Raw genomic sequence first — 18,198 nt, forward strand, 5'->3', positions numbered from 1 at the left:
ATAAGCAATTTATTATTCATCTTCCATTGTGAATTCTGCGTTATTCCCAAAGCCATCTATGTCATCTTCAACCTCTGTACTCGACTGAAATTTCTGATAAAAATGCCAGACTCCTTAAGGTATAAGATGACGAATAGATTTAATATCCTTAAGCTTTTCCTTACTTATAGGCTTTCCTTCAAGCCACAGCGAAATTAATTTAGATGATTGAAATCCATATGAGTCTCCCTCGTCGCTTGTTTTTGTTAATGTTAACATCAATGAAAGTTTCTTGAGAATGGCTGGTCTTCATCTGAAGAACTTGTGGTTTACATCTCTCCAATTTAATTTGACGAACTGTGAGCCAGTTAATTTTATTTCCTTCTGTGTAAATCTTCCTGTTGGTGATCTCTTTCTCTATTTCACTGGTCCCTTTAAAGTCATAATTCTGCATTTATGTCACAACAAATTTTCTCTTTTTACGGCATCCTTCCATTACATTTATGTAGTCCTCCAAAGTATATAGTCGCTGTTGTTTTAGGGCAGATTCCACATCGCCAAAATCAGAATCATTCGGGAGGTAAGTGTGACAGAATTCAGTGGGTTTAGATCACCAAACAATGTGTTCATCATTAGTTCCATTTTGATATTCCTATCCTGGCCCCCACACGAGTCAGACCACAAAATGATGTCTGTGAAATTTTTTTCCGACATGAGTAACAACATGCTTTCGCAAGCTGGAACCCACTTCTTGGGCACCTCTTCCGGCAGTGCCTTCTACCCAAACATAAAATTAACTATTGGATTCTTTCCCAGAGTCTATCCCAGTATTATAAACCCATATTTGCCTCTTGTAATAAATTATATTTTTTGGGATTCTAGGCAGAGGCAATGTTTTCTCCATGCCATAACTTAACGTTTCCACATTTTCACATTCCTTTGCAGTCTTAAGTTCACGATTCATTGCATCTCTTGCTTCTTCAGCTACTGACTGATGCACATTTAACTCATTCATAATTGTTTCCTTTTCAATGATGTTGCAGTTTTGCATTGCTGCATAAAATCTGTCACATGCATTGCATGTATCTTTTTTGAGCTTTTTTTCGTTTGATATTAAAATATCTGTGAAGTATAATTCTGTAGCAACTAAAACTTACTGCTCCATTTCCTTCATTTTCCTCTTTGTATAATTCATACATTTTTAAATCTGTAAGTTCTGTAGATAGGTATTCTGTATCACCACTCACCCGCCGACAGTAGTGTGATTTATACCTAGGAAACTTGTTGATGTGGTCCTTAATTTTTTTAATTTCAACTGGAGAAATTCGAGGTACACCTTTTCTTGAGTTCCTCTCTAGTCAGTTACACAATCGGAGCGAATTTTGTTCAGTGATGTGTTGACTCGTTTTGTTGATACTCCAAAGGTATGAGTACCTACTAAACATTTCTCTGCAGACATTCACTTTATCCAGTTCGTATTTTCTAGTGTATTGTCGTTTGTTAGATGATGACCTCTTTCTTTTAACATATACCTCTTGAATATGTGCAGCAATGAAAGCAGTCTGGCAATCATAAGATCCTAAATCCCAAAATTTCTCAAACATTTTTTTCCTGAAATCAATATTAACATTGTCTTTGCATCGTTTGGAGCAGTTGCAATTAAAATCATTGAATTCCTTGGGACTACAGTAAGTACCTTTAACTACGAAATGAGGTTTGTTGCTGTCTTAGTTTTTTCCATGACTGACATGTTTGACTGACATGCTTTCGTTTTCTCCCCTTTTTAGGTCTACCTCCTTTCTTATTTTGAGTCGTTTGTCCATCTTACTTTTCAGGTACATTACTATTATATTCATTCTCTTCCTTTATGTCTTTGGTCTCTCTATATTCACCTTGATTGCCTGAATCTAAATGTGGAGTGTAGTCTGGATCTTGAACACTATCATCCCAGTCTTCATCATAATTTGTATGATCCTTTTGACAATAGGCCTATACATCATGATCATGTTAAAAAAAACACAATAACAAATCTAATATTAACTTATAGAATTTTGTACCCTCAGTATTTCAAAATCTACATTGAATTAAAAACAAATTGAATCCAACAGTGTTTGATTTAACAATATTATTACTGTACAATCAACATAATATCACTTGGTTCTTTTTAAATCAAGAAAGAAAATACACATTAAATTTTCTTTAAACAGAACCAACCGCCAAATGTCACTTGGTTCGGTTTAAATAAAAGTAGAAAACCTCTATGTAAAATGGTTGTTGGTTCAAGTGCTCACAGATAGGAGCACAGCCTATATATCACTTAGGTCTATTTTTTTAAAGAATTTAGTGTGTTTCATGCATTCAGTTATGGGTATATCTCAAAAATATAAAAAATGGCGCTTGGTTCTTTTTATATAAAAGCCGTCCATTTATCACACCTCGTTATATAAGACCATGCATTTTAACTACACTTTTTAATCTCCATAAATTGGTTCTTCTCTGTACCATTTTTTTTCGTTAGCAACTTTGTCGTAAGACTTAAATGCTGAAGCTTGTATAACACAATTTCGTGTATTATATTATTTAAATTAGCTCTGATTTTTATGATAGTAAGATAGACATTTTAAATCATAATAATATGTTGAGAATATCTGTTAAAAACTACTGTCTTTAGTTTTTAAACAGTATCAACAATATGTTTTACCCATATATGGTATTAACAGTTACAATTCAAGGCCTTGGTTACAACAAGATCAATAAATCTTTTTGATTTTTTTTCTTTTTAGTTCTAAAATTTAGATTTTTGCCAATTTAAATTTTTTGTTTTCAAAATCTGAAATTATAATTTATCGTAACTGCCTATTTTCTGCGTAATTTTTTTGAACACCTGAAGTGCCAGTACTAGTGTGGACTAATGGATTTTGCGCTATGCTTTCAACGTTTCTGACATATTAAGTGGTTGGCCATTCTGTGAATTTTTGTAAGTAAAAAAAGAAGAATAAAACATGTCGTGAACATGTCTGTCGTCGTTCGGCAAACACATGAACTTAAGATCTTTACATGGAAAATATATTTTTTGTGAACAGTTAGGTTAATGATTATAAGTTTAATAGGAAAACTATTAGTATATAAAAAGGAGATCGAGGTAAGAGCAGATGCATCTACATGCATTATGCTAAGTATGGAACTTGATTATTATACACCATTCAATTCAATTGCCATCATAAATCGTTAAAGTTTTTATTCATTTAACGTTGATTTGAAAAGTTGTTAAGAGTGCACGTAATAAACGTGTACTAACCTTTATATTTGTCTTTAATTAGAAGTGTTTTTGATGTCCACCATCTTATTTTGACCAACCCGTTTTTATGTATTGTTATTTTCTGTTGAGATTTTTTATAAATCTCTATTACTGTACAGTAAATATTCAGCAGATAATTATTTGAAGTGTTAATACTCTATTAACAATATAGCGAGGTATGACACACTTTCACCATACAACCAAAAAATTTTTTTTATAATGGCAAAGAAAACAACTGTCACATTCGCGTAGTCGCGTATGTCTGATGTGTCGGAACTTAATGATGCAAATGCGAATATGGTATTTGATTAGTTCACGTTACACATTGCATCAGGTGCAGATGGCATAGATGCACTGGAGAAAATCTGTCTGACCGAGCTGGCTAACTGTTCAGCTGGACTCTCAATCATCCATCTCATCCGTTCGTTATCCGTCCGTCAATCACATGACCTGCAGCTAATCAGATGGTCAAAAAAATATCCATCAGTCTGTCCGTCAAAATCTTTCCACGCTTTGACTTTGACGGACTGATGGATGAAATAACCTCCAAAATGTTAGTAAGGTCCCTATTGTCACATACTTTAATTGTCTTATAAGGTTTTTAAGTACGTTTATTTGTTAAGCTGCTTCAATTAAATGCTTTTAACATACGTTTGAACATGATTTAAACTGAAAATATTTTAATAAATAGAGAAAAATAAATAGAATTTAGTTATTACATACTTAACTTTCATGATCTTCAATATAACATATCTATGCAAGATAAATTTTCACGCAAGGGCGGATGAAAGATTTCTTTCTGGGAAGCACTTTTTTTTGTGTGTGTGTGTTGGGGGGGGGGGGGGGGGGGAGGTAGCTTGAGGGTCATATTGAACGTAGTTTTTTGTGGGACTGTATTAAACTCCGTGTTAATTTTTAAGTGCCTTGTGCCCCATGCCCTCCCCCTAAATCCGCCCATGTTTTCACTAGTATTTATAAGATTTTTGATCTGTTGGCAGCATTACAATGATAAAGTATTTGACGGACATGCGATTGATTGTGAATCGCTCGGCTTGTTGACAGACATACGCGACAGAACATTGAGAGTCCAGATGAACTTCAGTAGTCAGACAGGTTAGAATGCACCATATTCATCTGTCATGAACAATATTAACCTATAAGAAGCATGATGTGTACAATGTGTAAGATAGTGTAAAATAATGATTTTCAAACAAAAATAATAAATTGCAAGCAAACATTTTCATTTTGGATGTATATTTTCATCTTTACCTACACCATTTAGTTGCATATGTTTTCTGTTAAATTGCTTTGAAACATGAAACAAACTACTTGACAATGTTAATAAAAATTTAATAATTGTGTAGCCATGAAAATAGCGGTTATGGTCCAAATATATATTTAACTCTAACAAAATATTTAAGAAATGAATTAAAAAGTATCTAATTGTTTACTGTAAAAGAATAACAAACACCCGAAAACCAATTAATTCATGTCCATTAAAATTCTTACTTAGCTTTTACATAAATAAATAGCAAATCTTTACTGTGTATCCAAACTCAAGCATAAACCCTTGACAGGGTGACTTGCGATAGCACGTAATATTAACTATTTTCATTATTAATATAATACCTGTATTGACTAAAGTATTCCAAAACGTACACAGACCCATAAGCATGAAACCTATGATTCGCATCAGTTCATTTCGAAGTCGTGTTTGTGCAGGTTCAGTTTTTTTTATTAGGTATCTCTGTTTACCTGAAATCAACATGTTGAGAATTTGAATTTGGAATTCCATTTTCGGGGTATTTGATTATAAGTTTTATGCTAATTGGTTAAAAGATTTGTAATTTTGAAGGAAAACCTCACTTCTGAAAATTAAAAAAATAAAAATTACATATAATGTTAGTGGTTTAGCATTTTAATTTTAAGGTTTTATATAAATAATACAAATTTGTGATTTTGTGAGAATTGTCGGTTAGGTTAGCTATATTAAAAATATTTTAAAATGTGGTTGTTTGTTGATTAAGTTATCTACTTTTAAATAAGTTTCAAATAGTGAATCGTTGGTAAGGTTTGTATAGCATCCCAAACACCCTGACACATTAGACAATTACCAATCAAAATTCCATTAATTTGCATTTCATTTAATCTCTATTTGGTATAAATCTCTCTTGCAAGATCAAGCAATCTACAATACTGCCCTTTATGATTGATAATTTGAACCTGATGCATCATGCATCGGACACATGAATATATTTGAAATCTACGTAAAATTCTGAATAAGTATGGTGAATTTCACGATTATACATTAATTACAGATGTAAGTTGAAGCAAATGTGTCACTTGACTTTGGTTGCGGGTTAAATAAATAATTCCACCAGAGGGAAACTTTGAAGGGTTTTAAACTCCAAACTAGTTTGTATTTATAGTTGATTATTATCTGCTATATTGCTTGTAAATACCTGCACACTTGCTCTGTGCCGTTTTGCTCCTGGGACACGGGGAGTCATTACACCTTGTGCTCATGGACGGGGCACTCGGACAGCGCGCAGTTGCTGGAATACACTATTAGATTGTGTTCTGTTAGCAAACAATTTATAATAGACTTGGTATGTATAATTTTCAACTTATTGTGAGTTTTTTTTTAAATTGTTTGGTGTAATTGTTATTGTAGTTAATATATTAGACATTATTATTATTGTCAACTAAGCAAAATCATAGGTTTTGTATCTGTAAGGATAATCATAATTAACTTATTAGTTTTAAACAATATTCTTAGGCTTTTCGTCAAGAATACATCATTATGCTGAATTTTTCTTTAAGGAAGTTTACGGCTATTGAAATGTCTCTTCTGTAGGCCACAGCATGTTTAGCCTTTAGAACAAAGTGGTGACAGTCTACTGTTGCACTGAGTACACATTTTTTTTGTGTTGCAACATGTAAATTATTCTTATTTCAAGATTGTTATTCATACTTGGTCATGAGATGAACCTGAAAACTAATTAAAAAATTTTTACATTTATAGATAAAATTTTTAATTAAGAAGTGGGTAATTTACTTTTCAAGATAGAATATGGAATATTTTGTTGATTGCTGAATGACTTTATCTTTGAAAGATGTACAAACAGCTCAATATGTTTAACTTGGGTAGCATTGTTCAAAGTGAACTTGCTGTATGGTATTGTTGGGGTTGCTCTCTTCCTAGCATGCCAAACAAAGCAGACACTGCCTTGGTTTGGTTGGGGACATGTCACAAGCTCACTTGTGCTTTGTCAATTGTGATTTACAACTCCCGGTCCACAAGTGTTTCCATTAACTCCCTTGAATATCTGATGGTTATGTCATGTATTTTCTCTGAGATTTATTGATGTGGTCCATTTTAAACTAAACAGCTGCAGAATGGTAGTCAAATTTTATCTTAAAAATCTGTGCACTACAGGTGTGATCATAATATACTTGTACAGCATTTTTATAGAGTGCATTTTACTGCTAAACAGAATGTAACGAAATTTGATAAACTTCTGTATGACATCATTTGTAACACCATTCATAATGTCATTCAGATGTCAGGAAACTTTACGAATATGGATTTTAACTGTATTTGAATATCATTAAAGTTTTTGTTATTCTTTTACTCAAATAAAAAAATAAAAGTGTGTCAAGAGACTAATACATAGTTTGCAGCATTGCATTGCATTTGAGAGAGATGTTAGGCAAGATTTGATAATATTACATCTGCCAGTGCCCATTTTTTGCTGACACAGTTGACATCAGTGAAATGACTGCGTGCAATTTTGCTTATAAGCACCTACTGCACCCATTCCACTCACAGAATATTTGTACTTTGTAAGAAGTATTCCCCATTTTTGTTTTATTTTTTGTGAGTTTTTTTTGTTGAACATTCTTTGCATGACTTTGCAAGTAATGCTTTCTTTATGTACAAGGCTTGTTTCAGAAACAGCCACGCATGGTCACACGCAAATCCTTTTGCTACACCTCTTCGTGGACAGTAACTGTTCCGTAACATTTATCCAAGTTTATCCCTTAATCTTGAAGGCATCCTGTATACATTGATCCTGTGGTACATAATGCTTTCTGTTTAAATTTAGCACGTCGAAAGATCCTGGCCAAACAAAAACTCAAATATCACAACAAAAACAAATTATATCAGGTCTTGTGGAAATTTTTTCTTTCATATTCAACTAACGATAATTATTCGTTGTTTTTTTTTTTTTTTTTTCAAAAAAATTTTATGTCCAGGATCTTTCGGCATACCAAATTAAAACAGCAAGCTTCATGTACCACATGATCAATGTTTATGGAGGATTATGCCATCGGATCAAGGGATAAACTTGGATATTTGATATGAAACTTTTGCCAACTAGAATACTCGAGTGGCTTTTCTCTTGGTTTCTGCTGCTCAGTGTTTTGCCAGCCACATGGAAATGTTTTTTTATGTGATAATTTTAGTTTTAGTGGTTTTCTTTTTCCATATTTAATCATTTTAAAGCCTTGATAAATTAAAAATATTATTAATTACCAATTCTAAAATCCTCATCATTTAAAATATTTCTTAATCCAGAACTAGCAAGTAACGAACTGAAAGCACCTGCCTGCAAATTTCATGTTGATTCCTGGAAAGAATGTGATCACACGTAATGTTTTATTCTATCCAGCTGTTCCAATCGTTCTCATACTGCAGAGAATGACACTTTTAAATTAACTGAGATGGACCTGGCCTTTTAGTAGATTGTATTATGTGGGCTGCTCATTGTGCCGTTCTTTTATATTCCACATTGAAAATGGAAACGGTCGTGGAAATATGAAGTGTAACTCTGGGAAGTTTTGATGTTTGTCTGTAAATCGTGATGGAATCCGTGTGGGGAATGTGGGCGGAGAGCAGGGAGTTGGGTTACCAGACATGATAACAGAAAAGGAGGACATTCACCTCGCAAAAGGAGGAAATTTCACTAAAAAGGACAGCATATTTTTTTTTAAAAAAAAAGCCATGAATTAATTACAATGGAGTACGATATTTTACAATGTTTTGGCATTTAATACAGTTTCAGTATAAAGAATCAAACAAACTACGCATATACAGCATATTAAAAACACGTGCTTCTGCATGTGCTGCTACCTGTCAAGCTGTCATAGAACTACTTACTAGTGGGGTGACTGCGGACAGCGCATTAGCGCGCACCGCACGCTTTACTCAGAGTGTAACTGCAGGAATTATCCCACTTTATAAAAAAAGCCGGACATTTTGGAGTATTAAGGAAAATCCGGCCGGACGTAAAAAAATACATGAAAAGGAGGAATTGTCCTCCTTTTGCCGGACGTCTGGTAACCCTAGCAGGGAGGTTGCTGGAGCATCGTTGTTGCTGCAGCAGGTCGCGCTCGTTGGGCGTCGGGGGCAGCAGCGCGGGCCCTCTGTCATGCCACGCAGCAAGCGGCGCAGTGCTGTCGACATGGGCCTGGAAGACGACGACAGACAGTTCGCCAAGCGCTTCAGGAACACAGTGGGGTGAGTGCCATGACTGTCATCGTGCGTGGTCCAGATTTTTTTTAAAGTTTCTTTTCGTTGCTGGTAAGTAAATTAAAGTTCCCCCCTTTCAACAGTCAAATGTCAACCTTTATTATCGGCACTAAACAATTCAAATTATATTTTATATAGTATCACCAAGAACTTCAACAAGTTTAGCTGCTTCCTTTCCTTATTAAATAATAAAGAGTAAAGAGTGGTACTATCCCTTAACTCTCTCCCCTGGTTAATTATATATAACTACATGGTCTTATTAATGTTTGTTTAACTATAGTGTGTGAAGGCAGCTGCTCTTTATGTATCAATGCTAGGAATTGTGTAGACTTTTCTTTATGGCAAGCAATAATTTATGTAAATTTTTAACTTAAATGTTGTTCAGTAGATGGTGTGCAGTATATAGTGTTTGCTCGTTAAGGATAATGTTAGGTTTGAATTCTTTTTGGAACTGACCAATTATGTTTGAATATAACCTACGATCATCGCCACAACAGCACCAAGGGGAACCACACATAACTTAGAACTGTCATAACTTAGAAAACTTGGAAAAATCCACGTAACTTAGAAACACGCAACTTAAAGATCATAACTTAGAAACACGCAACTTAGAAAGATCATAACTTAGAAAAACACAACTTAGAAACACACAACGCAGAACCACACAACTTAGAAACGTCATAACGTAGAAAATCACAACTTAGAACTATCATAACGTAGAAACACACAACTTAGAACTGCCATAACTTAGAAACGCGTAACTTAGAAACACGCAACGCAGAACCACACAACTTAGAAACGTCATAACGTAGAAAGTCACAACTTAGAACTATCACAACTTAGAAACACACAACTTAGAACTGTCAACTTAGAAACACGTAACTTAGAAACACGTTACTTAGAAACACGCAACGCAGAACCACACAACTTAGAAATGTCATAATGTAGAAAGTCATAACTTAGAACTATCACAACTAAGAAACACAACTTAGAACAGTCATAACTTAGAAACACGTAACTTAGAAACACGCAATGCAGAACCACACAACTTAGAAACATCATAACATAGAAAGTCACAACTTAGAACTATCACAACTTAGAAACACACAACTTAGAACTGTCATAACTTAGAAACACGTAACTTAGAAACACGCAACGCATAACCACACAACTTAGAAACGTCGTAACGTAGAAAGTCACAACTTAGAACTATCACAAGTTAGAAACACACAACTTAGAACGATCATAACTTAGAAACACGTAACTTAGAAACACGCAACGCAGAACCACACAACTTAGAAACGTCGTAACGTAGAAAGTCATAACTTAGAACTATCACAAGTTAGAAACACACAACTTAGAACGATCATAACTTAGAAACACGTAACTTAGAAACACATAACGCCGAATCATGTTACTTAGAATTTGAATGAGAAGGCGTAAATATTTTGAAAGGACTGTAGTGAGAAATATTTTTGTTTGCACTCCCTGCATTCAGAGCTGCACTCTTGTGGCTAAATAGTTACTTTCGCGTTCAGTTTGGTTCTCTCTGTATAGATGGCGCTGTTAGTTCCACACAGAGCTAAGTTGACTTCAGCTAATGGTTTGCTCGCCACATCTGAACGACACATTTATTTTATTCCTGTTTTCAATGATTATGATTTAATTTGTGTTAGTAAAACAGTTTTTTTTGTATAGCTATAATAAATTAAGTTGATTACATAATTAGCGTTGGGCTAAATTCACATGTTTAAATAACTACAAGTAAAACCAAGAAGAAAAAATTGAATTAATTGTCCCGGTTTCTATGACGTCACTGTTGACGGAAATTTAAAACGAAATATATATATAATACAAGTTCAATTTATATATATATATATATATATATATATATATATATATATATATATATATATATATATATATAAAAAAAACTTGTATTATCTTATGTACTTTCGTTGTAGCATCATTAGGTGTTCTTCACTCGAAGGTTACATTAGTGCCATTTATTTAATATAAAATTTTTACATTTTTTTAAATGTAGCGTTAAACATAATCTTGAGAATATAAATACAGAATGTATGTAAAGTAATCGTTAAAATTTTAATAAGTGAGAAATCACGTAATGTAGAGAAAGCAGAAACATTAATGTTCAGACGCAGGGTAGTTATTAAATCTTTTTAAAACATTTTTAGACAAAAAGCGTTGCAAATTTTATATATGAGGAACATAAAAATTTAATTTTTCCATTTCATAAAATTTATATCAAGGTTCTATTTTTCTGTTGATTTCCGGGGCAATACTGCACAAGCAATGTTTACTGGGGATGCAGAAAACGGTTGGCCAGACAGCTGGTTCCAACATGACTGCTAGGTCATTGGAGAGGTGGTAAAAAATCAAGATTCATGAAATGATTTCGAACCTGAGCTTTCGCGTTTGCGCTACGTCGTTGTATTATACGTAGTGCATTTCCGAGTAACTCTCATTACTTGATGTGAGATAATGTAGTATTTTTATGGGCATAAGGTTTTAAATTTAAAAGTATATATTTTATTACAAATTTTTTCTTTGTTACTTTATTTATTGTTTGCGTAACCTATTTTCATAGTTTTAAAATAAAATTTGATAACTATTTTCGTTTAACATACCTATTCATATATTTGAATGAGTTACCCGTAGTTATTTATAACAATCTTTGACTAATATTATAACAATTTTGCAAAGGTATTTTCCGTTTATATATGTATCATTACTTTGAATTAGTAACAGTTTAGTTCAGCGTGACTCATGTAGCTGAAAATGTGGGTCAATCTGCTCGGTGTGACCTGCGTTATGCCCTACGTCTAAATCAGAAATTTTATTATCTCTCGCGGACTTTCTCTTCCATCACGTAAGATTGCAGCGTATTATGTCTACAGACTTTTAAGTTTCCAATGTCTTAGTAAATAAGTTGAAATGTACGTACTACGGCAGTTCCCCCCCCTTTTTTTTATAGTAAAGTGTTAACAATATACGGTTTTTCATCAATTAATGATTACATTATTTTTGATTTCGTATTTCGCACAATAAACGTAAAAACTTAATATTATGTATTTTAATGGTTCTATGAAAAAAAAAATCCCTTTTCTTATTTACTTTACTCTAAAAGTAAGAACTGTGTAAGGTGATTTGGACGAATATTTTAAGCTCTATTTCTTGCAACCAGATAACTATTTACTCGACTTTGAATTAACACTTTCACTAATTCATTGGCAAGTGCGAGTAGGTGAGTGGAGAGGCATTATTCACAAATGAGTTAACTAATTGTTTTCTTGAGAAAAATGCTGTGACACATTTACTTAATTGAATGTCTGTGGTTGGTTATGTTATGTGTAGACCTACATTATATCAGTCTGTGGCTTTTTGCCTTATAGTGCTACACTCCATTAACTAGTAATTTGAACATTATTCACTTGTGTTGTTTTGTCATATTTTGACTTTTTTTTTTTTCAGCTGAAATTAACAGCAGGTCCTTTCCCTTGAAACACACAAAACTCCTTTTGATATATTTTTAAAGAATTCTTAACAAAAAAAGTATTTATAATGAATAAGAAGTTCACGCCAGTATGCATTCAAAATAAACTTTTTTTCTAACATTCCGTGTGAGAAGTGTATAAATGTATGTCCGGAAACTGAAGTTGGTGCGTGGTGTGTTTGGAGTCCGCCATCTTGGATTGTGACATCACGGCGGCCATCTTGAATGACCTTGACTATGATCTATGGAGTGGAAGCGTATAATCAAACATGAAATATCCTAGCAGACGATGTTGAAAGACAAGGATAGAGCTAGAGGTGGCAAAAACGTGAATGCTTCATTGTTTTGAATGGCACCGTTTTAATTTTTCGCTGAATATACGTGATGGTAAAAGCTTGTGCAGCTTTTGGTTGCACTAATAGATTCGGCAGTTGTGGTGGATTAACTTTCCACACGTAAGAAACTGTTATTTTATTTTTGTAAATGTATAATGTGCGTTCATACAGCGAGAGATAAATTTGGCTTTTCAATTTTCCTAACCCAATTTTAAGTGCTGGTGGACGACGTAAATAGTATTGTAAATAGTAAATGTATATGTAAGATATTATATTCATGAACATGTAAATTTAATATGCTTTGAACGGCCGTTACTTGAAATATGGCGAGTAAACGGAGCGCACACGTACGATGCAAGGCAGATGCACCTAAACTTAATATTTTACATAAATTTTATTCTGTTGACCACAAGCTTGTCATTGTTTTGTCTACCAATTGATAATGTAGTAAAAGTTCCATAATCACGTATCCAAGTTAATATCTTGGTCCTGATGGCATGATCCTGTAATATCTAACTGCAATATCTCGGAAACCAGTAGAAATTTAGAAACGCCGTTTTCAAGGTAAGTAGAGGAACATCATTAGTGTTTAACAAATGTTTTATCAGAATTTTATTATTTTATTTACGGAAAAGCCGCGACCCAAGAATTTTACCCTTTGTTTATTGTCACTTGTCAATCAAATAGGTAACTTATATGGTCAAAATACACTCGCTTCTCTCATGACGGTTAACATTTATTGCAAGGTAAATTTCTTGCTGCAATAACTACACTTGTGTCCGTTCGATAACGGCTACAGACATCGCTACGGAATCCATACTAGCTTCTGTGAATGTGGTCAGAAGCATACTGAGTGTTCCAAACTAAAACAGAAATTCAATTAGGAATTTCAGTAAACCATCAGCTAGAGTTAATTTTACATTTGTTGAAAAATTCATATCCAAGTAGATCTGCTTTTCACCAACAAATGTCTGCTCATGTAATTGCTCACAGTGTTCGTAATTTAAACAATATATCTGAATCCATCTAGTACAATTTACCTTGTATAATAATGCAAGTATAAAACATTCGTTATTTGTTATGTTTTAAGCGATATGTGGGATGCTCACTCACGATCGGAATAGGAGAGCTTTGTTAGACCTCAAGCAGAAGGAGAATAGTCTTGCATGCTGTGGTTCTCAGCTGTTTTAATACATAGAAATCGACTCAGTGATAATCTAATTTATGTGTGAGTTTCACCTGATTTAATTTGTAGTTGTAATTTGGTAACAGGAATTCACTAACTAAACGTAAAACTGAATACAATTGCATGTCTCATATCGAAAAAATGCTTGAAATGATTACCTACTTTTTAATGATTAACCAGAAGCACGCTAAGAAATTCAACACAAGTTTTGACAGGAATAACCAGGAGCACAGAGAGAACACCAACAAAATGTTGTCAGGAATAAAAAGTGGCCGAGGTCAAAGTCAAGGTCATGCAAGATGGCCACCGTGAAGTCACAATCCAAGATGATGGACCTCAACCACACACAATGTACTGGCACCAGATGCCGGACATACATTTATATAATACTTGTATGCCACATTGGAATGTTTTAGGGGAGAATTACAGAGTAGCGGTTCCTGGAAAACAATTTGAATAGTAACTAAAGTTAAAGGTTAGTTAGGTTACCTTTATTAATTACGTATAAAGTTTTACTTACGTACCAAATAAATATTACTACTTCTGAATTTACGCAACGAATCTTCCACTTGACGGTTTTGTATTATCCTTATTTATAAGAAGTTGCTATTTTATAAAATTACCATAATAGGAACCTATCCTAATTTTTTGTGTTACAATATAGATTTTATACTCCTTATATAAGAATTCTAACGAAATGAATAGTGCCCACAGCGTCATCTAAGAATAATTAGTTCTTAAGTTTGGCTAGGTTAATTTTAGTTCTTAGTATATGTTCTTTAATACTAAGTGGGTTGAGTGTTGGAAAAACAAGTATGTTTTAACTGTGCGTAGCCTTGCTTTTGTGAATAACAGATTGTTTTGCAAACAGCCTTTCTGTTTTATTTGTACAAAACATTTCTTTTAAGATATTTTCGTATGGTAAGCTTTCACTTGATTCCTTGTGAGGATGATTTTGACTTTCCACCAAAATCTATAGAATTGGTTGAAGGAAAGTGGAAAATAAGTACATTTCATCTTAAACTATTTTAGTAATTTGGTTGCTCTTGTATTATGTACTAGCCAGGCCCCGATTTCAGGAGCCAGCGCTCTGGGAAAATAATTTTTAGCCGCCCCCCTTTCTTTCAAGTTCCCCGCAAAAATAATAAAACTTTTCAAAGTCAAGCTTATTTATAATAAGTTTTAAAACAGCATATTATGCAACTAAATACTAATGTTTTTCAAAGACAAAGGCTGTGTGTATTTTTTTATTTAATAAATGCTTGTAGTATTTTTATACTGCTGTTATAGGTACCGTAATAAAATATGAGTTACAGTATACTATTAAACGAATTTTAAATCTTTTTCTAAATTATTTTATTGAGTAATTTATATTTTTAGGCATTATTTCTCGCCCCTCAAACCTTTATGCCCAATTTTTTTCTTGATGTAAGTTTTTGGACATTGCTTAGCAATGGCGTATGTCCAAAAACTTACATCAAGTCATGCACTCCCATTGCACAAATCTTTTAAAGATAACACCAATTTTTTTCGTACCACGAATTCTTTCGCCACTCAAAAACTGGAAATCTGGGCGAATGCCCGGTTGACCCATATATAAATTGGAGCCTAGTACTAGTACATTTTGTGGATCTACAGTGACGAAATTACTAGAATATGAAGCGTAATACAAAGTTAGGTCATGATATGTATACATATCAATGCCTGATTATTAACTTTTCATGTATACTTGGTTTATAAACACATCATTTTTTTCCTATTATCATTGAGTTCTAAGGTAAAGCTGCCGTGAAGTGAACGATTTTTTATAAGAAATTGGAAATTCTTTCTTTTATTTTCAGTATCACTGATAGAATAATATCTTTGAAAATATGATTTTTTTACATCTGGTCATTCATATAGGCCTATGCTAATCCTGTATGTAATATGTGGGTTGTTGTTTTTACACTGATTTTTTTTTGCAAGTTCTCGTAAAGCAAACACAGTTGTGAATCATGGTAGTTGAATGTGTAGACGTCCAATAGCGCTTGATTTCAGTAATTAATAAACAGAGTATGCGGTTGTTTTCAACGAATTTATTTGAGAACTTTTAATATGTAGTTCGCTATTATAAGACCTTATTTTCAATTTGTCTCCAGAATCGTTACTTTGTTTTTTAATCATATTTAATTATATAATTATGTTTATATACATGTGTGTGTGAGTGTAGGCGTGTGTGTGTAAATCATGACCGTGGTTATTTTATCGTAACTCAAAAAAATTTCAGTTAATTTATTTTTTTCGTAACCGGAAAAATTCAATAACTTCATTACCATTTGTTAAGTTTTCACACACTGTAGAAGCAGCGAACGCATATTGAAACCTAAATTTCTTGAAGTCCCATTACACATTGTGGAGCGGGCTTGAGCGGTAGATACATGGCACTTTTCACGTGGAAGAAGTGTGAAATACATGACAATTTAACAATTGGATGTAACTGTAGAAAATTATGTTTAAGAAGTGACCACGGGCACCTGAAATTAAATAAAATCAACAAGTATAATTTGGCTACACCTTAGGCTGGTTACACACTTATGCATCTCGCACGGTGCGACTAGCATTTTTGATGCCAGTAGCACTGTGCGAGATGCATGCAGGCTGCATGGTCGTGGCACGTGCTAGTGGCCAGGTGAGAGAGGTGGGGACGTTCTGGCGCTCAGTTCGATGCAAGAAGTCTCCTTGCCATGTCCTGCTCATTTCTGTTACTCTATTCTTTCAACTTAAAACTATACAGTATTGGAGTCTCCTCCACAGCTAACACAAATTCAATATTTGTTTTTTCGTCCTCCGGAAAAGGTATTTCTAATTATTACAACAAACTATTCACACAATTTTATTCACTATTTAATTACAAATTACTAATAACAAACTCAAGCTATTCAAAAAGTGACTTTCCGCACTTGTCAACGCAGTACATGTGGGAACGAGAGCGTCAGGGCTGTCTGCGTATGGCCATGCGACTTGGAAATGTGTTCTGCGCATGCGCCAACTCAAGACGCACGCTGCATGCAGCGCAAAAACACCGACCGATCGGTTCCTGTGGTGCTGCACGCTGCATGCGACTAGCACTTGAGCTGCACGATGCCAGTAGCACCGTGTCAGTCGCATATGTGTGTAAGCTCCACGTGATTAACACAGGTTATTCTTCAAGCTGCATGCAAGGTATTCACTAGTTGGCTACAAGGCTAATGTTATAATGTTATAAACTTCGCAAGAAAAACAAACGCACAGGACGCTACATGCAAAAGTGCAATAAAACTGCGGCAATTTATAGGTAAAATACGCCAAACGCTAGACATCGCCGACCCTGCAACTTGAAACCATACAAATGTAGAAACAATTTACATTTGGCTTATTTCTATAAGTACCTACTGTTAATTTTTATGTCAAAGTAAGGAATTCTTTATAATTTCATTAAAAATTTTCATGTGCTTTCACTATTTGGTAGTTTCATAAGTGAAAACTTGAAGCGTGTAATAAAAATAGTCGTTAGCTTCCATACATATATCTTCAGTGTTTTCGGAACACGTTACATTAAATATGGAGGACAGAATTGCAAGATGTCTTGTGTGATTTTTAAAGGTTATTTGAAAACCATGTTATTTACCTTTTCTTGAGTTTCTTGACTGAAACTGATAAGACTCGGTCTCATTGGGGGCCATCCCTAAATAACGCCACGCATTAAGGGGAGGGGAGGTGGTCTACGAAGTGTGACGTATGACAAGGGGTAGGAGGCGGCATAAGCTTCGTGATGTCACTTGTCCAAATATAAAATATTTAAATGCGAAACTTTAAATGTAAGCGAAAAACTTAGAAATATTACCAACATATCAATACGCCTATACGATTTAAGGTAATCAACTCCTGAATGCGAAATTCAAAGAAGTTTTCGAGATTTGAAATTAGAGCGATTTATAGTATCAGCTGTGCAATATTTTAAAGATTTTGACTTGGATGCTATTTACATTGCCACAAATGCTCCGGGAAGAAGTGCATTCAACAGAGTTGAACGACAAATGGCCCCAAAATGAGAACGAAATGCCTGCTATGTCAGTGATAAGCAATATAGAGGAGTGGGTTCAGAGTCCATGGACACAAGAGGATTGAGTTTTGTATCTTTCATTGATATAATTATTAGTTTATCATTCTTTAAGTAGTTTCTTGTTTTGTTAATTTTAAGAAATGTTTGATTTAATGTTATTTTGTTTAAAACATAGTTTTAATGAAAGTAAAAATAATTTTAAAACTGCTGTTTTAATTAAATTAGTTCAATATATAAAGTTGGAAAATTTGTGACGTCACACCATCTGT

At 33.8% G+C, this 18,198-nt stretch overlaps 1 protein-coding gene across 4 annotated transcripts in view; it reads left to right on the plus strand.

Annotated features, from left to right (window-relative positions):
- Positions 1–2,760: 2,760 nt before the first annotated feature.
- LOC134542338 (DCN1-like protein 5) overlaps positions 2,761–18,198 on the plus strand; it is a 65,773-nt gene continuing 50,335 nt past the window's right edge. The window contains exons 1-2 of one of the 4 annotated variants that reach the window (XM_063386493.1): positions 2,761–3,121; positions 8,665–8,801. In XM_063386493.1, the coding sequence (XP_063242563.1) occupies positions 3,071–3,121; positions 8,665–8,801 (188 nt within the window). In that variant the 5' untranslated portion in view covers positions 2,761–3,070. The remainder of the gene's footprint in view (positions 3,122–8,664; positions 8,802–18,198) is intronic. The other 3 variants (XM_063386494.1, XM_063386491.1, XM_063386492.1) reach the window with 3 other exon arrangements.

Source organism: Bacillus rossius (genome assembly GCF_032445375.1).
Source record: "Bacillus rossius redtenbacheri isolate Brsri chromosome 4 unlocalized genomic scaffold, Brsri_v3 Brsri_v3_scf4_2, whole genome shotgun sequence".
NCBI classification, from domain to species: domain Eukaryota; kingdom Metazoa; phylum Arthropoda; class Insecta; order Phasmatodea; family Bacillidae; genus Bacillus; species Bacillus rossius.